The sequence below is a fragment of the Metopolophium dirhodum genome, chromosome 6 (assembly GCF_019925205.1).
Source record: "Metopolophium dirhodum isolate CAU chromosome 6, ASM1992520v1, whole genome shotgun sequence".
In the NCBI taxonomy this organism is placed as follows: domain Eukaryota; kingdom Metazoa; phylum Arthropoda; class Insecta; order Hemiptera; family Aphididae; genus Metopolophium; species Metopolophium dirhodum.
The window spans coordinates 4,568,921-4,594,429 of record NC_083565.1 but is presented as its reverse complement, the minus strand read 5'-3'; the positions used below and the strand labels follow the sequence as shown (position 1 = coordinate 4,594,429).

The 25,509-nt window shown below is 30.8% G+C and overlaps 1 protein-coding gene across 1 annotated transcript in view; it reads left to right on the top strand.

Moving 5' to 3' along the window:
* Nucleotides 1-25,509, top strand: part of LOC132946171 (tyrosine-protein phosphatase Lar-like) — a 156,203-nt gene that overhangs the window by 77,088 nt on the left and 53,606 nt on the right. The window contains 1 exon segment of the mRNA XM_061016031.1: nucleotides 14,942-15,139. Coding sequence (XP_060872014.1) covers nucleotides 14,942-15,139 — 198 coding nt within the window.

Here is a 25,509-nt window from a genome sequence, read left to right as displayed (position 1 = left end):
TTTTTCTCTTTTTTTTTTACTATTTCCCGTTTCGTCACTAGACATTTTTTTTTCTAAATCAAACGTCACTAATTATGTAAAGCAAATATGAACTAGTTTTGTGACACATCTACTTCTGTAACCTAGTGTGTAAGAACTCTTACTCGATTCTTTATTGCAGTATAACTTGAATGTGTTAGGTCGACCTGGAGTACTCCTCTTCCCATGGATTAGGAAGTGGTTGGTAAACGATTTTAGGTTAAGGACGGCGGGTGACGAGCACTGCTGAACTCAATTTAGTTAATACCGAAATAGGATTACGTCAAAATTCAACATCGACTGCTGTTGCTGCATGTACACAATCTGATGCTGGTTTATATGTAGATTCCCGAGTGAGTAAGGCATATGTGTATAGTGGTAGCAAGCTTTTGTTTCAACCACCGTAAGCCGCCTTTTGCGATGCATGTGAAACTTCCTATATATAACATTATACATCCCATTATTGGCCTTCGTGTCATCCCAGCTGCATGCCGGTGCATTCTCTTCCCCTTTTCTCTTCATCTAAAATGTTGTCGATGCCTTGTCCCCTACTCGCAACTTAATTATAATGGCTGATGTATAATAACCAAGTCCCAGTGGTTTTAGTGTCCATCAATCGATATACATTTCCTGCATTTTTTCATGCTCCATCATTATAGTATAGTTAAAATGACTGCAGTAATAACTTATATCAGCTAACGTAATCAAATTGTAATATTCTAGAAAGTTAATTCAATGTATTTCAATGTTTTATTTAAAATTAATTTATGATGTTAGTACTGCTGTTGAGTTTGTTCATTTATTTTTGAACTAATAATTTTAAACTTAAATTTTCTCAGTATATTGATCTTTTATTAAAACATATTTTTTTTTAAATCGTAATATTGTAATATTTAACATAATTTCTTTACTGATATTAACTAATAATTATTTATATTAGGTAATAATATTCGAAATAAATAACCCGAAATCAATTAATTATGATTATTAATTTGGAAATTATTTTTTTTTTATATTTATGAATAATTATTAAGATAATTGTTTTACGTTTATAAGTTATAAGTTCTATTTTTTAAAAAAAAATTTTCGTTTTTCAAACAAGTATTGTTAAATGTTTTATATAAGAAAAAAAATAATGTTTATAAATATTATGTTATTTCAAATAGTTTATTTATTATAATTATCGTTGTTTTATGAAGACATTATTTTGAAGGGGTTTTCTATAGGTTCTTGTGTATCTTGTGTACTTATATTTGAATGTTACTCGGTGCATGCATTCAATCTTATTTATTGCCGTTTTTGGTTTAAATTTCTAGCTTAATTATGATATAGTAATACCTAATTAATTGACGAGGAGTTGAAAACTGATATGTTTTTTGCAGCAATAGTTTTCTGAAACATGTCTAAAACCATGGTTTTAATTACCACTTCACGCTTGTTATATGATATAACTAAATATAGGTAAGTAAATTATTACTTTCTTAAATAATATCAAAGATTAGAAAATGAATATACTTTAAAACGTTGAAGTTTTTGAATAATTCCACATTTTGTTTATGATAATTATTTTAAATTCGTAATTATAGGTACTTAAAGTATTTATTATTTTTAGTGAACGTTTTTATTTTTACGTCAACTATATTTTTTTACTTTTTCAATATATTACACATTATAATCTTATAATATATGTATTACCTGAGCTATTGTTTATGCGATCCATGTTATTGTTTGAGGTGGTCTTTTCTTTACCCTGTTCTTTTTTTCCATCATATTTATCATTATCATTATCATCACTATCATCATCATCATAATCATGAGTCCAATAGAAGGAGAGGAGAGAAGGGTCTCTACCACTGCAACCACAAGAAAGCTATTAACGTTTTGTTGTTGTTGGCCGGGCGTGTTGTTCTTCTTGCCGGGGTGTACATTCTCCGTGGCATTAAAGGGCGTGTCCCGAACGCGGGATTTAACACCTACTCCGTAGTGTTTCGTAAGGGATGAAGGAAGAAGGGGTCCAGCTTTATTAATATTTACAACAGTGCCCCTTTGCCGCCGTGTTGGGAGAGAAAGCGCCTTCGGGGGTGTAGTCCCGCTATACCACCGGCCGTTTCTATGTCGGTGGTGGCAGGAGGATTACCGTTAGGACAAAAGGTGCCGCCGCTACGTCTTGCGATTTATCATCGTTGCGACCTTTGCCGCGCCAAAGATAAAACTCTTAATCGCCCTACGATTTTTCCTCGTTTTCTGCTCCTTTTGCCTTTTGCCTTTTGCCTTGCCTCCGACCGAAACGTTTATATAATAATGTCTGAAGGAACGAAGCAACCTGTCACAAGACTGATTATTCATTTTTTTTTCATCCCTTGTGAATCAGTTTACACGAGTTTGAAGTATAATTCTGTCATTTTTAACTGAAGGAAACGTTTGAGCGTGCAACGAATATTTCAAATCGTTTGTTTTATTGCCGTCGTCAGACATTTATTCGTCTTTTATTCCATTTTTTTGTTTTTTTTTTATATTTTGTCTTTTCTTACCTGCTCTGAAGTGAATAAAAATGTATCGGTAATTCGACCTACCTGTAGTAAAGTTTTGATGTGTAAATATATACACATATTATATGTAATATGGGTGTTTGCTTTTTATGGTCCGTACAATTTTTCATATGCACTACCAAATATTCACTTACATGTGTTATATCTTATATATACAATATATTATATATATATATATATATATGCTTGTACCGTATGGTTCCCTAGTGTGATACTACCTATATATACAGACCGTATAGAAAAGGATAGAAACGAGAAGTATCAACCGGCAGTACTTGTGTTGTTTGTTTTCCACTTATTTGTATTTTTTTCTAGTGTTACACGTAGGTACGTAAAAGTCGAAACGAGAATTCGTTCTCGTAAAACGGCACACGATTGTATTAAAATTTGTACGGGAAAAAAAATAAACGAATTGTAATAATAGAACTGTCGGACAGTTGGAGAGTAGAGTGAAATGTTTGAAGTCGAAACTGAGATCTGTTCAATCTAATCTGGGGTTATTGTTATGTGTTCGCGCGAGTGTTTCTATATTGTATGTTTTTACTTTATTTTAGTTTGGAAATGTCCTCAAAAAACGCAAAACGTCTTTTTGGTCAATTTAATATCGAGGCACTTTATATTTAGCGCAACTGCTTTGCGGTAGTATTCTGACTATAGCTTAATTTAATACGAATAATTTATGTACCTAGGTACCTGCAATTAAAATTAATTTATATAAAGAAGTTTGAATAAAACTTGCACAATATTTTATATTTATTTTTCAAGACAGGTTTAATTATATTATAATGAGTATATAAGAAAATACCTACTATACTTCTCTTATCGTTTAATTTAATAGTAGTAAATTTAGTATCTTACAACTGTCAATCTCTGGTTTTATTTATTTATATTTTATTATTTTATTATATAATTTATGTTATATTATTTATTTATAGTTAGTAAGGTATGTATAAATATCAAACAGTATTTAAGTATATAAATATTCTTTTTAACATCCATTATGCAGCTTAAATGCATCATAACATTAAACTGATTATTGAATTTCTTAAGTTGATATTGAAAAATATAACTTCTACTTAGTAAAATTGCATTATTAGTAAAGACTTGGGCGTTTCGATTAAGAAATTCTACAAGACCTTTAAAAAAGTGTTTTATTTTATTTTAAGTAAGTAATTTTAAAAGTTTATTATATAATTTCTTACTAGTTTAACCCTCAAGTTTGCAGTTGCTAGGATTCGGGACAAATTAGATACATTAAATGGATTAGAGTTTATAAAAATATGTATATAGCGAACTCGGAAAATGTATAATAATACATGTAACGAAATTTAGTTTTACTATTAAATACCTTGACTATGAAGAAACTTTATGTTCTTAAATATTTTTTTTTACAATATATTTAATTAATACATTAAAATTCAAAAAGAAAATAGTTAAATTATATATATTTATCAATCACAGTTTTTTGTAACTTGTATATTTTTCTATAATTTATATATAGTTGTATATAGAGCTTATAATTTAGTACGGATATTTTTTTTACTAAATAATAATAATTGATAAGCACTAGCCGGTAAACTGGGATCATTTACACCATTATCAACATCGTGGGCTGCTTTTAATATTGTTACATAACTGATTTCAGGTGACAAGACATAAATCCTAATATTTTGTACATATTATCTGTTTAATTTTTTTTTCATGTTCATATTGTTTTTTCTGTTTACTAATAAATCATGAATTTAATCGTTACAGCAATTTTGACCGCGTTGTTATTCATTAACTGATGAACTATATATATATTTTTTTTTAAATTGTTTTTTTTTACCACCAAGGGAAGAGGATAACGACGTTAACGTTAGCAGCTATCCCAAAATATTAATCAATGTTAGGGTGAACAAATTGCTGTCGGAGATTTTTTTCACATTAACTGCCACTCGTTCCCAGCTAGATTTATTAGCATTGTCTATTAGGAACAGAATAAAACATTTTTGTTAACACAGTACTTGATATGTAACAGTTGTTGTAAATTGTCAAATCGTGTTTGTTTTTCCAAAGACAGAATTTTTATTTATTTCAATAACTCTATGTACTAATAAATTATACGGAAAATTATTGTGGAATTGTTTTTGTGTACTTATGGTTATCTTTGATTAAAATTCAGCTTAGTAACTGGTTTTTACAAGATACTGAACAAAAATAAACTCACTTATGTAGTTATGTATATATAGTTGATATACCTAGTTTCATACGTAGAAATAATTTTAAATTAATAAATTAAAAAGCTAAAGTTCACGTAGTGTTATTAAATTATTGACTGAAAAACTTTCAAATGCCTACAGCAACATTTCCTCCTACTTATATCCCTATACAGTCCTCAATCTTGTTCCAAAAACTGTTACTAAAATCTTTTAGAAATGATGCACAGGCTCCATTCAACCACCTTGCTACCGTGAAACATTAACGACAAAACCTTTTGTTTCAAACTTCGCGACTACAGTCGATGTACAGAAGTTAAAGAAAACTTTGTATATTCAAAAGACGCTGATGCTACAGTCCATTGTTTCTAAGAGTCTGGAAAATGTCTTCTAATTTGTACGTATTTTTTCTCGTTCCAATCTCTCTTCCTCACTCTTTAATGACATTTTACATTGAGTGCATCATCAGCGCTATAAGAGTCACCAAAAATAATTATTTTTGTTTGTCACATTTTTCTTTATACCAACGTCAAATTATCAAGTCACATAATTATATACACATTTAACACGCTTACCACTGCACTTATTCCGATTTAAATATTTGACACATATTTTTATTCTCTTATGTTATCTTAGTCAGTTTTACAATGTTTGTATAATGCTTGTATTGTAACTCAAGTATTAAAACAAGAATACTGAATCTCAAATCAAATTTACTTACCTTATAATAGCGAACACAGAACATCACAATTATCAACATTTTTCAACAAATGTAAGGTTCATAAAATGTCAATATTTATATTGCCTTGATTTTTTGCACTGTTATAAGCGTGTTCAACGTTTATAAAATCAAACTGATTATTTATGATTTTTTCTTTCCAAAGACATAAGACAACTAATTTAATAATCAATGGATATTCGTTGATATCAATTATTGATCAATTTATTATAATATAGGTACATGTTTAATATAAATTATATATGTTACCGGCAAAGACGTAAATTCAGGGATTTCGATAATGATTAGTCAATAAACTAATCACGATATTGACTAGGAAATAACGCTAACGTCCATAATTTTCAGGCAATGATGCATTTAGAAATATTTCCTAGGTTTACTCCCGGCTTTTTCAGACATAATTGAAAAAAAAATCTAAAATCTAAAATTTATTGTAAACTGGTTGTTGGGTGAACTCAAATTTTAGGTAGGTACTTATTTTAAGTTGTAACTAGTTATGTATGAAAAGTTTAAATAATGTGTTTGTAAATTTTAATAATTAGAAACGGCCTTTTGTTGTAAAGTCTATTTATCTATAATCGGTTTTAACAATAACGTACTTTCTGACTCTAATATGTGGATTACATTAGGTACATTTTAAGTAAAATATAGCTGTTTATCGGATACATATGCCATCTATATAGTAGGTTTACAATATAAATCGCGATTACTTATTTGTTATAATAATAAATTAATAATTATATTAATTAAATTATAATATTTGTACACACGCATGCCTGGCTACTAGTACATTGCATAACATATATCTAGTATCTACCTATAGAACCTACCTTCAAAGTTTCACGGTACATCAAATTGAGAAAATAAATGATTCAATTTATTTATTTTATCTGTGTAATATAAAATATAAATGTACAATTTATCTTATATGCACTAATACATTTCTGACCCAATTTAAATATTTCACTTAACAAAATTATCAACATTGTCTATCAGTCTTAGAAATTTATATAATTTCCTAATCATAGTTGTAAATGTGTGAACAAAATATTTAAAATTTTATATATATGTTGTCAGTTAAGGCCTAGACATTGACGATATCGACTACTAATGTTAGGAATTTATGATATTGGCTAGGCATTTACGTTGTTACCTAATTTGCATCATTAAGGTAACATATACATATTATAGGTATAGTAAATTTAAGTGAGATGTGTTGTTTAACAAATATTTTAATTACAAAATAATTGTGTTTAATTATAATACTGTGCGTTAAATTTTGTTGCGTTATTACATGACGCAAGTTATACGTGTTTCAAAATTCATAATTCAAAAAAATTGTGGTTCTTATATTAAATGATATAGTGCATATTACGTGTATTATACATTTAAATATCAGTATTATTGTTTTTTAATAATTGGCTATTATTCACCATGACGAATAATTTTAATAGTAATATAAAAAGATGATAAGTTTGGATTATTAGTATAATTAAGATTAAACTTAACAATATTGTACAATAAAAGTTGTATAATTTGTTTGGTAATTACTAATTAATAATTATAGTATAATAACTAAATCTCACTGAATCTCACTGCAAAACTTCTCTCAGGCTCTTAAATTATTTTTACTTGAAATAAGATGTTATTTAATTCAACACTTGAAAAACCAAAAACTGTTCGATAGATATTTTTTTTGACAGTCTAAGTTGATACTAAAATAAACTCTTATAGTGGGTAATATGGTGGCATGTTATTGTCATAAACATTAATAATACTTGTCTTGACGTATGACGGTGTGAGTTAGTCAATAAAGGAAATATATTGTATACGCAGTCACTTGTAAATTGTAATTTAATATAATACACTAATACACTTACAAGTGGTGGTAGCATAATAATTATTTAACGACTCCTTTTGTGGGTGAAATGTTTTAATTAAAATTAATTTATTTTAAATTAAAACTGAGTTAATTTATGTCAGGCTATATTGTAGATTTACTGTCACTTGGGATTTTTGAAAGCTGCCTTGTCAAATTTCAATAATTATTTCGCTATGCCTGAAAACACATACAGATGCTTACAATTCACGGCTCGACCTCGCCTCTGGCATTTTAAGCACCGCAAATAGGTGGGGGAGGGATTTCGAGCCGTGCCACGGGGAAGGGCTTAAACGAAGCAAAGGGAGGGGAAGTACACCATGCGGCATGTTTATTATTATTGTAGTGGGGTGTAGGCAAAAAGTTAAGCCGCTTTTTCCATTAACGGGACTTCGCCGCCGGCACCTGCTAAACAACATAAAGGAAATTCTATCTAATATTATATTCGTCTACCATCACATGGATGTATACATAGGGAAGGTGAGAAATACGTCTACTTATTCGGTCAAATAAATGTTTTTCGTGTCAATTTTACCACCGAAAAATAAATATATTTATATTATATATTATATATTATATATATTTTTTTTATTAGACCAATAAATTCTCGATGCTTATCGTCGTTATTTTTCGTTCGTCCCCTATTGGCTAAAAAATATATATAATAATAATAATAATAATAATAATAAAACAGCAATAATAATAAATGGGTATACGCAAACACACACATTCACTCACTCACTGACGGCCATCGCATATAGAGGGAAACCTATTAAGTTCGGTTGGTATAATATACGTGTATTATTTTTACGTGCTCTGGAAAAATAAGGTTCGCGCGGAATTATTATTAATATATTTTTTTTAAGTGCCATTCCGCCTCCCTCTCACCGTGCGTCGAACGTTTACCCGAAAACCATTAAATCGTGTGCTGCGAATACATTCTGAGGTACTGTTATTACGCTACATATTTCACACGGTGCCGGCTAGATACCGATCTGAGTCCATAAAAATAAGATATTATTAATATTGTTGGTCCGTTATTAAAACAAAAAAGGCCCTGTCCGAGTTTACGGAAATTTTGTGAATTTATTATATGCTGTTCCGGGAGGGTGTTTTTTTTTTTTATTATTATTGCTCTAATGAAACCGCTCTACGTAAAAACGGTTTTACAATTATGTATTTACAAGTAATATCCCTCCAAATAAATTATCGTCAATAAATAATTCACTTTTTGAAGAATATCCTTTATCTTCATCGAACTTACGTATTGTCTTTGTTTACCTCGAGTGTTTTTCGTTGCCTGATTGCCAACTGTAAATTGTATTGGTTTTTAAACTACATATTATGACAAGTTAAAATTCCAATGTCTTTATAGTGTATTTGATTAATGTATAATATAAGTATAGTAAAATTGATCAGTTTATGTTGGTTAATTCACTCCATACAACTGTTGATCGTATATACACGTTAAATAATACATCGTTAAAACTGTTTGCTTATGATCCATTTCACGTATTAACGTTCGTTAAAATATATGTTGGGAAAGCTTAGATTTTAAAGACTTCAATTAATCGTATAGTTGGCACAAAGGTTGGGCTACTGGGTATTTAGAAATTGGGTAACGAAAAACATTGCGATAGAAGAATACACCTACCTACTGATGAATAATATGTTTCATTATGGGATGTAGAGACTGTTAAATATACGTCTTCAGCATTTCTCATTGTACATGTGCAAATGTTATTTATGATAGGTAAATCCTCATGGACAGCTTAAATTTATCTTTAGCCTGAGTCTCCATGGAATGACTTATTATGGTGTTATTAACACAGATAGACAGTAATCAAAGGATGTGTTAGTGTTGTGTGTAGTGTTTGCGTTATGGTGTAGAGGAGGGGGTGAATATGAGAAAAGGAAGAGAAAAATAAAAGGTTAGAGTTTTCTATCTCTACTGTTTTTTCCCTGCCCGACTATGTGACAAGTCCCATTTAGATACAAGCTCGCGAATATAACAAGGGATAGGACAAATAAAGCACCCAGAACACTACGTGGCCGGGGGGTGACAAGTCTATTACACGAGCCTTGGATAAACGCATTAGACGCGTATGTCCGTCCGCCCTCTTACGACTGTTTCAATGTTCGTCTAATGCTGCGCCATTCGACCCGAAATAAAACCGAAGCGTCAGGTGGAAATAAAGAACAACACACATCGCGTAATCCATCACCGTTACGACGATACCTAGCTAATGCTTAAAAATTTCCAGACCGACTCTTGTCAGCGGGGACTATATTCATTATTTATCATAAAGGTTTCTTGTAAGAATAGTGTTACACAGTACATAATATATATATACACATGTGCGTTTATATAAGAAAGATTTAAATATTAAATACGTTTCAATTCAACATCATTTTTATTTTACTCCATTTAGTCGCTGTATATGTATTATTTATTTTTGTTCAGAATGTATGATAAACCATAAAAAAAAATGTTTTATGTTATGACTAAATATATATATAAATAGATTTTATGTTGCATTTATCCAAGCACTATCTTAAGTATGTAATACAATTTATATAAAAACTCAATTATTACCATCATTACTGAAAATAATTTATTCTTAAATATACATTTTACTTGTTGTGCATTCAATTAAGGCAAACGCATCTTCTGCAGGTGTTTATGAAAACTCCAATGTTAATGTTAGATTTTAGACATTTCTTAAAAAGCTTTTTTCTTATAATGTCACTTATTTAATCTTTATTAAAAATATTGATGCACTCTCAATTTTAAAACATATTGGTTATACATTTTTTACATAGATACTATAATATGAAATAATATACTTTACACTATTTATAAGTATATTATTATATAGTATATATAACTAATAATAGAATTCTACATTTTGTTATTGTACAATGATAATAATACTGATTAATTACATCATAATTTTCGTATAATAATGTTGTTTACTTTAAAACCATTATTAAGTTAGACTTACACGATTCCCTCGGAAAGTTTAATTGAGTTAAACGTGTATGTGCATTTTAATAATTATTTTGTACATGATTTAATTAATTGAATATTGTTCATATTATATTATGCGAAAAACATTTCTAGTACCGTAACGTCACTTAAAGATAATATTCTATGCAAACAAACTTTTTTTAAGAGTAATGGTAGTGATGAGATCTTATTGAAATACATCATTCAAGGCTGTTTACAAACAGATGAGCTGCTATAGAGCACTTCGGTATAATTCAATAAGGGTCTTGACTATAAGTTTATCTTTAAAATGTATGTCCCTTGTGCATGGTATATTCTTAGAAAATGCTTTTACAAATTAGTGCATCTAACGAACGTATACCTACATTATCATGTAACCAACCATTGTTCATTAAAAAAATAATAATTACCAAATCTACTAAACATATTTTTTATACTGATGCTTATAAACAGTCGTTAATTTTAACTACACATATTATATTATAATGTTTTCGCGTATTTTTCTAGGTATTTTCTATACGCCATTTTATTAGATAATATGCTATAATTACTTATACTAAACTTAATTTTCTGACAAAGTTGTGTGTTTATGTTTTAAATAGTATCGTGTTGCTAAGTTTTTAGAGTAGAATTTGAAACTTATCGATTGATATCTTATGTATTCAATTAGTTAATTGTTGATACTTTTAATAGGTTTTGTTCCAATTTATCATTGTTCACTGTATCGAGAAATATAAAAATATAAAACACTCTTTGTTCACTTTGCTGTGCATTTCCACACGGTTTTCCCCAAATAAGCTGAGGGAATGTTCCATGAATATGGCAAAGGATTCTCGTTTATTAAAATATAAAATCGTCACCAAAGAATAGGATAACAACACGAGGTGGGTAAAATTCTCCTCCTACCTATCCAGAACAAGGGGGCATGAGGATTTAATAACGTTATGCGGCCTGAGAATAAAAGAGGTACGCGTTGGGGAACAAAGCGCAATATCCCAAGACCTTTGCACATCTGCTGTCAGACGCCAAGAGAGATGACTTTTTTATATTTGCCACAACCTGGATCGTTATTAAAAGAGCGGACAAGCCAAGCCGGTCTTATATATAAATAATTATTTGTTAGTACGCCCACAGCGTCGCCTTTGACCGATTTTGAGATGAACCACCTGAGCCCAATCGATGTGGTTTCTTATTCCTTATGAGAGATGTTGTAACGTTATCCTTTACGCATATTATAATAAGAAAAACTAAAAGAGCTTTGAATTTTTTTAAATCATAAAATACTCTATAGTCTGTCTTAATACTACCTATAATTTTTAAATAAACGTATCACCCTAAATATTAAACATATTTTATTATTATAAAGTTATTTAAGTTAATTTACATAGTAATATAAACTGTAGAGTATAAGTATTTAAGTTCCATAGTAATTTTCAATACATCTTTGGGCACTATGATTGTAATTTAAATTAAAACTTATTAAAATACCTAAGGGTGGAATAATTGAGTAGACTAAAGTGGCAAAAGTGTATTATTATACAAAGAATTTAAGAATTATAAAAACCAAACTTTGACGTATTTACAATTATTAAAATATGAGAGGTATATACTATAAATATAATATGTAAAAAAAGTAAAAATGCCCACTTATAAATTATAATATCTGTATTTACGTAAATGATGGTAACTTATAACTGTTCAGTGTTCATATTAAAATATATATTAAAAAATAAAATCCAACTTAAATACAAACTATTCATAAATGATTTTGTTAATAACGATTTAAATTTATTTTTTAAATAAAAGCATTATAAAAGTTTTTGAAAGGTGACTAATGAAAGTTTTTTCTTTTTTAAATAAAGGTATCAGTCGACTATTTAATATTTTAGTTTAATAAATAATAGTTTTTTTTTCGTTTGATGTATTTCACAGTTATAAAATTAAATAATAAATTCATATCCTGATTTCTAACTTGTGCATAACAATGTATTGTCGAGAACTCATTGAAAGACATTTCTCCATAAAAAAAAACTGTATGTTTGTTATATTTTATCGTCATTCATTCCTGCATTTCTTGAAGTAGGTACTCAATTTGTATGACATTGAAGTATTATAATTATATTAATATTTATAGTGATTATAGTGATTATCTTCTTACTTTTATATTTTAAATTTCCAAAAAAATTAAACAAATTTATTAATATTCTATGTATGAGAATATTTGTTTGATTATCTTATTTTACTCAATGTAGTATATTTTACTTGATTTAATGTTTTAATGAGCAATTTCTAACTAATATAAAATTCGACTTCATTTGTTTGTGGCTGTTTCTGTTTAATAAAATATATTATTGACATTTTCATGTATTTATATGAATATATATAAATTTAAAAATCAATATCATTGAAACGCATTGATAAATTAATATTTTTATTACTCTTTAAAATTGCCTTGTGTCACGATTATTATGTTTTTATAACGTTCTTACCGTGTTGTGTACACCTTATGATTTAATTTAATTGCTACATAATAATATTTACAGTCAAAAAGTTATATACGGAAATTTTAATTCGTCATAAACTCAAAAGGTTATAAAAATAAATGAACAATATTAAAGTATAATGGTTTATAACTTTGTATTTAAAATTAAAATTGAGAGGGTCGAATAATGAAAATATTTAGTTTAAAAAAATACTTATAATTATTAATTACAAATGTCAATATTATTGTTTGTTCGGGCAAATTAATTTAAACGTTCTTGACAGTTGAAGTTTTTCTTATTTTTCCGTTCATATCTTTACCAATGGTTCCCATGGGTTTCAGGATTAGCAACAATAATAATGAAAATATAATAAACCGTAATTAACAAGTTGGGTCGGTCCAGCTGATAAACAGACATGTCCCCAGGGTGCTTTGGCGTTGTCTTAATTAAATTTATTAGCCCAAGAGAAAGTAGAAGGTATATACACACAGTAACCGCAGTTCAAGTTTCATAGTAATTCTTTAAAAATATATGTATAAATGTAGAAGTGGAATAATAATAAAAAATAAATAAAGTAAAATTAGTCGCAACAGTTTGCTGGAGCTGTAGATAAAAACATTTGCTCTTTGAATTTTGAATAGATGCACAGTGCACACATATATACTTATATTCCTTTTTCTTACTGCTCTGCAATTTACATAACACCATTTATATATATATATATTATATAACGTATTCATTTTTATTCATGACGACATGCATCGTAAGATTAAATGTTTATTTACGTCATATCGATGCAAAGAGAATATACAAAGAACTGTAGTCAAAACAAATAAATTAAATATTTCATATTAGAATAAATCTTGTCATTTTAAACATAATAATGTTATTAAGGTGTTTGAAAGAGATTCATACCTTTTTGACTATCTATCCAGTTGGGGGGTTATAATTATTTTGTGACTCAAAATTCAGAAAAAAAATTCGTAGGTAATAAAGATTTAGAAGTAATATAGTACTGTTTTGCTATTTAGTATAAAAATATAATTACTATTTTTCTATTTATTGTAATATCTAACTATAATATTTAACTAATCGATTGAAATCAAAATCCAATTGAATACATAATTTTACATACAAACAATTTCATGTTTTAATTTTAAGATTTTAATGTATATTTTTGTCAAGTATAATATGTTGTTTACAATTATTACGCATATTATCTATGAATAATAATTATCCCTAAACGGACGTCAATACATTCTGCAGTTTAATATAACAATCATAGAGTTATGCTGTATAATAACTAGTCGGTTAATCGATGTACATTGCAGCGACCGGCCTTTACACCCATACGTGTTAACTAGCTATATATTATACATGTATTTGTATATATGTATGATATGGAATACATGGAATACACGAACTTTCAAATAGGTACGAAATTAGTACCTAACGAAAGTTTTGATACTTTTCTGTGCACCGATTGTCGGCACTATTGGGGCCGGTGTAGCATACATATTTTAGTATACCTACACATTTGTATTGTACATTATATACTAACCGCACGCACGCACGTACACGCATGTTTGACATGTCCCTTCCAAGGTAATTAACAGCCGGAGTCCCTCATAATTAAGTATGACACTGTCGAGCCAAGTTCACCGGGCACACACGCTCACCACCACCCACTATATATACGAGCAGTCTGTGGGACGAGTTTACAAAACTCCCTCTTCTCCGTTCATCTTCCCCTCGTCTTGTTGGGCGGCGACATTGTTAAGCAAATATTTGTTTCGGAGATACATGTTCGGCGGCTGCACGGTTGATACGGCGAGAATATTTACCGTGCCGCCGTAGGCATATACGTCACCGTGTTAGCTGATTTTGTATATATATGTATAGGTACATATAAACATACGTACATACATAATAATATATACGGGTATGTGCACAGCCACTTGTTGCCGCACGTTTCCGCTTCGCCTATGATAGCGAAACTAAATAACGATAAAAAAAATGTTAACTTGTCTTATTTTTATTTATCCTGTATTTTTTCTCTTTCCAGAAAAAGATTTGCCCGCCGGTTTCCCGGTGATCACCGAGGGTCCTGGCACTCACAAATCTATTGAAGTGGGCCATAACGCTGTGTTGCAGTGCACCGCTACAGGTAATCCGCAGCCGAACATCTATTGGCTTCGAGATAATATGCGACTGGACTTGGACACGAACCCGAGATACTCGATTCTCGACAAAGGATTTCCAGGTATGCATCTTGTATATTATAATATAAAGTCGGCTTACTGCAAACGAGGATGTTTTTTTCCTTGCGTTCGGGACATCCTCTCTTGGGACCTTTGACTTGAGCAAACTACCCCGTTGGTCGTAAAGTTTCCTCAGGATATAAGTTTTATTGGCCGAACCAAAAGGTGCGACGTTATGGCTTTTCAAACCTTCGCACTGTAAACTACCTTCTAATTTTTCGGCAAGAAATATACCTATATGTACTTTGTTTATACTAGCACCGTGTTGGAGGTATCTTTGGTGTTTCAAACACGGTTTAAAGGACACGTACTGATCATTTATAAGATGTTTTTATGACTTTGTGTAATCATTGTCTATATTATTAAAACGTAGACCTATCGGTGTAATATTATCTGGATCAAAATCGATCGATTATAAAAATGTTAGGAAAACTATATGTACCATAGGTATATTGTACCTATTTAATTATAATGGATAATCCTAGCTACATTTCAAGAATTTTGATGTCCAGCTATATTTTTTGTATCCAACAATTGTATTGTTAAAAGCTCAAACAATTTTCCTAATATAATCTCGCATTTATTTTATGAAATTAATTAGGTATATTTACACTGTTATAAGTAAACACTATAGTTAATCTTGCCATAAAACCTAATCGTTACATATAAGTGTACTCGGAGTTCCAATAAATGTGATGTGTGTTTATACAATTACGTTAAGTCATTAAGTCATATAGCCATATATGTATGTACGTAAACAATTAATAAATATATTAATAATTTCTTACTAAAAATGTCAGAAGCCTTACATACGTAGTGACAATTATAATTATAAAGTGGCATTAATATAAACCTAAGAAAAACATTATTAATTTAAGAATTTATTCAAAAGTTACTAAATATAATGTAAGTAACTATTATATAATTGATCTAAATAAAAATTAAAAATAATTTTACTTATTATCAAAGCATGATTATTATGTAATAATATATCGTAACATATTTTACGATTTATAAACCATATACAACTTTTATTACTTATTACTTGTTCGTCTCATTATTTTTTTGAATTTGAATAGAAAAAATACTGCTAATTACGTTGCGTGTTCAACCAACTATGATTATCTCTATATATCATATTCATTTGAAATATATAACTTCCAAAATTAAATATTTCAAATGAACGTTACGATTAATTTCAGTTACACAGTTACTTGTTTCGCTAAAATTCGCAGACCATGTAACTCAATTATTTCGAGTAGTAAATCATGAGAAAGTTAGAACCTTATTGAGGAGTTGAAACACTAACAAACTTCGTTTAGTTTCTTAAGACTTTTTCGTAAGTAAACCGTTCAAAGTTGTTAATTTTGTGAACACTAATAAATATTGTTATAGTTCTTTATAGTAATGTGTTAAGATGGAATTTAATTTCTTCATCTCTTCTGTATTGTGTTGCAGCCATTATCCGTTTAATTGTTAATTGAATATTTCAAACTGAAACCGGCATAAACTCTTAAATAGCTACGACAGTTATATTCACTATATTATATAAACAAAATACAACGATTTATATAGCAAACGAAGATTGTCTGAAAAGGTTTACCGCGGTGGCTTATCTGGGAGCATGATAGCGGCGGTGGCATAGCTTAGCTTGTTGAATGGGAATAATTCCGATTTCCAAATACCCTGTCCGTGGCTAGTTATCACTTGACATGACACAGATGATGACAAAACAGCGAGTGATTATAGTTGGTGGCTTGTTGAGTTATCACCGAAACCGATGAGTGATGACTATTGTTGAACCAGAAGAATTCCGTGCGAGTTAACTGCAACTTTTAAAATATTGTGTATGCGCAGAGGAGGATTTTTTTTTTGTCAGACTACTTTATGACAATACATTTACTTTACCGTAGAAAGACATCCGTAGAATACATCGGCATATTTAGAGGTTTTGACTTCCATAGCGATGATAATAAAACCCTGAAAGCGTAATATCATCTTATTTTAATTTATTCGATTTAATCTATTGTAATTATAAACGTACCCATGTACATAGTTATCAATCAACTAAACGATCACTTAAGTAAACAAATATTTATATTTTTCTTTGTAACTTTATTTCTACAAAACTATACAGGGTTTTCCAATATTATAACAATAATAACAAACTTCTTCAGCTTTATGACAAAATAAATATGGAAAAACAATTATATATATATTTATCTATACTAATATATATTATAAAGAAGACACATCTTCAGGGTAATCTCTGGAACTACTTAACTGACTTAAAAACTGTTTACTATCAGAAAGCTACACTATCCCAAGGCTATATTTTATACCGAATTTGAGAATTTTTATAAAAATAATATAAATAATAATATATTTTTGTTTATTAGGGTGTTTCTATTGGTTATAAAAAATATAATAGTTATTATGATTGAATATAATTTCAGACCTGTATTTTATATGGTCGAAACCATTAAAATGAGTGTGACTACTATTTACCACTAACCACTGTTATGACTGAGTTAAACATTTTTAATGGAGATTAAGATGGGGGTAAATCCACGGGAATTTGTCACTGGAAGTTTTGAACATCATTACCCCGAGCATTGAACACAAATTGTTATACATATAGAGCTGGTATTTTTAACGGACAACGAACTGCATGGGTATAAGCTAGTATTTTATAAAAAAATATTATCCGTAACCTAATAAACTTCTTGTACCTATAGTGAAAAAATTTAACTTTGGTATTATTATTATTACTATTATTATTATTATCTTCTTGACTTTAAAGTTATCAACGAAGTAAACATGCAACTTTTAGAATGTTATTTTTTTTAATCCATAGTTTGGAAACTTAATTAAAAATTAAAATATTTTTTTTGTTAGAAAATAATACCTCATCTCTTATACATTAGGTTATAAAAGATAAAAATATTTGTTTAAACATGATAATAATTCACATAATTATTTTAAATTATAGTATAATATTATATGGTTACCAATAAATTGTATTTCTATTGATTTAATTGAATATGTTTAGTTGGTCTGGAATGCCATATACATTAATAAGTACTTACAGAATTTAATAATTTAATAATTTATTCGTTACCTATACTAAATGCAATATTTATGTTTATTTATATATTTGACATTATTCTACTGTTTATTTTTATTATGATTCCTAAACATTCTCGTGATCTAGTTGTTTGAATATTCAGGTGATTAATTCAGACCGCGTATTATCTGGATCCCAGTACATCCTACCGTGCAGGATTTGCAACACAAAAGGTTCACAGTTGTCGTTTTTTTTTTCCAAATCCTTTAAACCGTTTAACGGCCATCGCATAATAGCAGTAAAAATAACAGACTACCGCTGGTTCACGGATTTTCACTAAACAAACGGCTATAATGCGATATGCAAATCAACTCCGGAGACAGGCTGTAAACAATTTTTCTTTTTTTCTTTTTCACACTGATTGAGAACAAAATACAAACACTTATTGACCGTCGCTGGTGTTTTTATTTTATGGTGGAGTCGAAGACGAAATTGCATTAAAACGTGTACATAATGTGCGTCCCGTGTACGAAATTACAGGCACGCAACCGTTTGTTGTGGGGAAGTCTTGACTTGGAAAAGTTTATAATGAAAAAGCGTCAAGGTAGAGAGACCTTTGTGTTAATGATTCTATTCAGGGTCGCGTGCAAAGCAGCAATTTTTTTTCTAGCAAAAAAAAAAAAACTTAAAAAGGGGAAAAGAGTCAGCAACAGAAATGGATAATAATAATCTATTGGAATGACCCGAGATGTAAAATGCACGTGTTCGGACGTGTTGCATCAGAAAGAAATCAACTTTTAGAGTCTTTTGAGAGACTTATGTGAAAGAACTTTTTAAGTATGACGCGTAGCCGTTAAAGGCAAAAAAAAAAAATCGTCGAAGTAGGGTTTAACGGCCAAAACTTTGACATTTTAACGTGCATAGCAAAATATATTTTCCGCGAATATGCAAAGAGACGTTAACATGTAACTTTTGGTTGGATAAACACAATATTATGAGAAAGAAAAGTTAAACAGACTTACGTTTTTTATATAAAAAAAATTATTAACCACTATAAATAAAAATGACTAATATGAATTTAGAGACATTTGAACATTTTGAACTATGAATGTATTTTACGCGTTTTTTGAATCTCAAAACATTTACAAGATAATATTATTAACATTATTGATATAATATATTGTTGGTTAATAGTTATCAAATGTTATCAAACATTATTTCAAAGTTTGATTTTATTGGGATATAATCTTTAATTGGCCACCTAAAATTGTATATGACTAATGGCATATTAAAATACAACAAATCTTTGTGATTACAGATTTTAATAATTTATTCCCGAATAATTAATTATTGAAAATCTTAAAACGAGTTATTAATTAAGTATTATATTGATCTTCTTTTTACATCCTTTATTAAACCATAGTTATTATTTTTAAGTTTATCTTTTAGTCTGGTCGGGTGGCACTGCCGAGTGCCTGCCCATAAATTCTAACCTCCTGTCAATAACCATTATTCATCAAATTTACTCATTATACTTATTGTACTATATAGATTGTAAATAATTTTATAACAAAATAAAAAAAGTTTATCTTTTAGTTGCAATTATAATGACAAAAGTGTTTTAATTATAAATAAATAGGTTTGAAATACATAAACATGTAGATATTTCTTATTAATTGAGGTGTAGGTACTAAATTAAAATTCAGTTAATCATCGAAATACACCCTTCAGTGTAACTAATAATCACTAAATATAATCATAACATGCAATCTTCCGTATTACCTCACTAATAATTATCATGAATACAGTAATACAGTAAATGTAGAAAACGTTTTTATTTTTATTAAGAACGAATTTTTGTACATGAAAACTACACTACAGTTATATAGTATTTTAAAAAGATCAAAACCTTATTTGAATTTTAAGTTTTTTTAACATTTTTACATTGCATGTTTTGTATTTTTACATTTGTGATCATCATTACGCAAGTCACGTAAGAGCTAGTGTTTAATTAGAACTTTTAAAACTAGTATTTTTAATTTAATTAGAGCTTTACATGTTTCCATGATATTAACTAATAGCAAAATAAAATTATCTTGTATACAATTTTTTAATAATTTAATACGAACAATATTATTAACTTTTTATAAATAGATTTAAAAAATGTTTGAAGTAATGTTATCATCTTTTTTTTTCTTAATGGCCTTTTAATTCTTAATTCTTAAAAATATGACAACTGACTATATTAATACATTAAAAAATATCGTCGATAAAACGAGTCTTTGGATATACCGACATGTTCTGCAGCTTTTGACCTGAATAATGATAAAATATTGCTCAATTTAGATCCAGGCAACCGGAGACTTTTCTCTTATAACAATGGAGTTCTCTTTCATTTGGCAATGGGGATATAGTAGCAGCAGAGGTGTATATATGAACGTTATTAATTGCCCTGCTATTATTGTGTCATGGTGGCGGTGGCGGTTGTCGGTAGCGGTGGTGGTGGGATGGGAGCTACTGAACCTTATTAACGGCATTAAATTAAACGGCATAACAGCGAGTAAACAAAAACAGTAAACGTATAGTTTTCTCTATATGCAGGGACAAATAATATGTTGGTTTAATTATGCTATTTCTAATTCATAAACATCCTAACGTTGTGTGTGTTTGTGTGTTCGAGTAAATGTTGTATTAGTTGAGAAAAATAAACAATGAGTCCACAAAAGTTGATAACTTTCAACTGCTGTACGTCATATAACAACATTTTATATGAGATATTTTTGTCAAAGTACGTCCAATGTTCTTTATAATAATGTTGAACAATGTTTGTCGCAATCGTCAGAAAGTATATATTTTCTCTATCAGAGTCTAATTTAACTGCTGCACTTAAAAGCTTAGTGTATGGAAAACTTATCGACCGCGATGACAACATAAGTTTAAGAAGTTTAGAAAGTGTTCTCACCGAAATAATGGTTAAGATATATGAGGCTATATAGATACTATAATGGAAAATAAACAAATATTAAATTAGTTTTTTCAATTTGAAAATTAAATAAAAAATGTTTGTACCAAAAACTTAAACTCTAAATAACGTACTTATATTTTGTTGGATTTCCACAAACATAATCTAAATTTAATTAATAGCTTTTCAATAACTAGTCCAATCATCAAATATTTACCTACCTATTATTACGATGAAAATCCATAAATAAATCATAATGATGGCCAACGGCATTGTGATTTTTTTCCGCAGTTGTATACGATAAAATTTTCCGAAGCAAACGTCGTTGGTTTATAAATATAATATAATATAATATATATGTCAATTATATTACTATATGTGCAACGTGAACAACCGCTACGGATATATAATTGGAATGGCTCGTTTTTCGAGTCGATGTATGTGTGTAATATATATATATGACTTATATGTATATGTATAATGTATATATTATGCGTATATATGCGTATAAATTTAATGACTATACGCCACGCCGTACCGTCGTTAAAAGCGGACGTCGTCGGCGACGTCGGCGGCGACGGTGCTGTTGCAGTATAACGGTAACAGCAGCGGCAGCCAGCCAAGGCGTGCCGCTGCGGTGTATCGTTTTAAGCCCAATGAAATACGGCGGAAATTTTAATAAACGACACCTTTCCCTGGCTCGTGGTTCGGTTTAAATAGGCGGAGGGGTGCAGGGTACGGTTTAGACGGTTTTAACGTAATTAAATCTGGCCGCCCCGGCTCGAGCGAAAACAAACGGCTCGTCACACGGAGCTAAAGGCCTTGTTAATAATTTAATACCCTTTAATACGAAATCGTGTGACGCGCGCTCTCTCTTACTGCAGTGTACCCCGCTGCATCTTTCGAGGGTACATTAGGGGGTGAGAGAGGGTATGTTTTGGGTGTGGGTGGTGGATACGCGCGCACAAAAGCGAAGCACGACGGGGGTGGCAGTAGAACGTCGTATCGTAGTATTCGTTTTCTTTGGCGGCCCCTGCACTATACCTCTACCCAGTACTCGACATACTGTGGGGGACACATACAGCCGGGGGGTGGAGAGGGCGGCACGACAAGGGACCTATACAACGGGTGCACTCGGCGGTAAGACAGTATATATTCTTTATTTCTTATACTCGATCGCCATTAAAATCGCATTTGTTTACTATTATTATATGCGAACCTATAATATATATATACCTAGAGTAGGTAGGATACTTACGGATTACTTCCGGTCGCCGTATAGTCACCTGCTGCATGGTGGTGGCCTAGAATTTGTTACCGGTTCACGATTTAGCATAATCCGTTTTTATATATTATACGAGCCGAACCCGAGACACGTAGTAGTGCTCATAGTAGTCGTATATCACATCGCTCCAGTGTCTTTCCATCCCCTCACTCTTCACCATCACCTACCACCACCCTAACATATTTCAAAGAAAATTCGTTTTCCGTCGTCGCCAAACAAATTAAAATAGTTTAATTCTTTCCGTTTCCGTTTCCGCCGCCGGAGACATATTTATCGTCCTACACAACGAACACTGCAATGTTCTGCTGTTTTTGTTGTAAAGACCAGCGAGGATTCGGACAGATTCCCATTTCCGGTCCACCTATAGTGCGCGTTGGGTTTTCAACTGTTTTTTCTTAAAAAATTTTCTTGTACTGTATATCTGTTATTAATTGTTAAGTGGTTTATGTTTAAGACTATAAATGTTCGTATATACAATGTTAGATTCATATACCTTTATACTATCGATCCCGACTAAACATTTTACGGAAACCTATTAATCTGAGATAAGTATGAAAATGTTCAATTTTCGAATCCTTTTGTTTTTATTATGATTTGTATTTTCCATCATGGCATTTACAAACACAACAAGAAATTTTCATCGCGAAAAAAAAGACACATATGTACCTTTTCCATAAACACATTTCTTGTTTCTTTAGTGCACTGCACGGAAAAAAAACAACAACAACACAATATCGAATTGTGTTCATACTTGTGAAATAACAAAAGTCATACGACAAACATACTTTTTCAGAAACTTTCGTTTCTATATTTTATGCTATATATAGTACATTGCAATCACACAGTAAGTGGGCGTGTGTACGAGTGTGTTTGAGTATGCGCATATATTTATAAACCATAAGGAATATTATTAATATTAAAAACTGAATTCCGTTTCATATAACTAAACTTTACTATCCATCTATGTAATAGCATGAGTGCATATTATATTCTCCTCCTCAACAGATAACGGAAATATAGAATATCACGTCGTTGCACACTATGTAGACGGTGTTCTTAATATAAAATTATTATATGCCATACCTACATCACAAAACGAGCAATTTATAGGAACAATATTCTTTATAATATATAACTGTTCCTCTGGCATATAATATACAATATCTACGTATATTGTATATAGATCGTTCAAAATATGGTGGTTTCCATGACTGAATAAGATCTTGTCACACTGCTGGCTGCAGTCGTTCCGTGCCGATAATTAAAACGTCCCGTTGGTAGTTATATTTATATAAATAGTATATACATGTATGCATATATATTTATACAGAAAAAACACGAGAGAAATACCGCAAACTCGACTCTAACGATCCTCTAAACGAATTCTGATGATAACTCTAAACAGTGGCGACGAAATTCCGGCGCACACAAATTCAATATTAAAAACGCATGTGGCTCACCCGGTTCGGATATAACAACAACAACGGACGCACCCCTTTCCTATGCATTATTATATATATTTATAATACGGAGGCCTGTCTTCTGTTTTACCCGCCGCTGCAGCCGTCGTTTAAGCCCCTAGGATTTTTGCTCCGGACTTGCCGGATCGTTGGTAGCGGTGGTGGTGGTAGGGACGGAGTGCCGTTGCAAAGGCGGTCGTATATCATATACGCGAGTTTATTAATATCGGCTTCTTCGTCGGAAAGTCGTCTCCGCGTGCGCGCACATGTGCCAGGCGGCCGGCGGCGGGTGTGTGTGTGTGTGTGTGTGTGTGTGTGTGTGTGTGTGTAGAGCAGGACAAACGTCAGTGAATTACGGCGGTCGAAAAACGTTTACGGCTTTGCCGAGGAGAGAAAAGCTTCTTTGTTTTTTTTCCCCTTTCTCTTCTCTCCGGGTACCAGGTGACACACACACACACACGCACGTATATATTATATACTCGGCGTAGTTTCTCACCGTTCCCCGGGGGATCCTAAAAGTATATGTTTCTCTTCTTTCCGCCGGTAGTGTTTTTTATATATATGTTATACTCGAGCACATTTTACGAAAGATATTAGAGAGAGAAGAGACGGCCGCGTATATATATATATATATATATATAAATACAGTCGCTGTTCATTCCATTATATTGTTGTCGCGCATTCTCCAGGCCCGGAGAACAAAAAAAGAACGACATTACGCCATCTACGTTTACACGCTCCGACACGCAATGATTTGTCAACGTCCGGAAGCGAAAAACACGAGCGAACCGCCGCCGTTACGCTCGCGAGCATGTGTGTTGGCGGGTGCAGAATATAATATATATATATATATATATATACACACACGTGTCCAAATCCATTACGCTGTATATAGAAGAACCCACCGGCGTCCCATCTCTGTGACGCGCCGGCGATGAGCTTATCAGACTCGGATTTTTCTCCTATTTTTTCGTTTCGCTGGTCTTGGCGCAATGCAATTTCTTAATAAAGCAGATATTTGCTGCCACCGCAACGGCGTGGTGTAAGGCATATATATTATATAGAGATGGACGAATGATATATATATATTATATACATATATATAATAATAATAGTGTGGGCTGTGAGTTTTGTATATTATATATACAGCATTGGTAAGAGACGCGTGAAACCAAAAGTTATCGTACCGAATGTAAACAGCCTGCGGATCGCTAAACAACAAGTATTCAAAGTCGTGTGTTTTGTTTGTTATCGATGTAGTAAAACGGGATAGCTCCTCGGGCGCGTGGCCAGGCGGTGAGCACGCGATTGTGAGTGGAAAAGGAAAAGAGAATTTTCGAGTGGGTTAGACGAAGTCGGAGATGAAATGTGCGCTCGAGTAGGAGGTGTTATCAACTAGGTATCCCCGAACCCCGGTGTAAATCAAAATACATATTATATACATGTGCATTATATGATATATATGTTTGTCACAGACACCCACACGCACACACATACATCTATACGTGTGTACTTACTTATCGTATAAAATATAAATACGTCGTCGCTAACATAATATAATAATATAATACGTATATTGTCACTGCCATGTCATATAG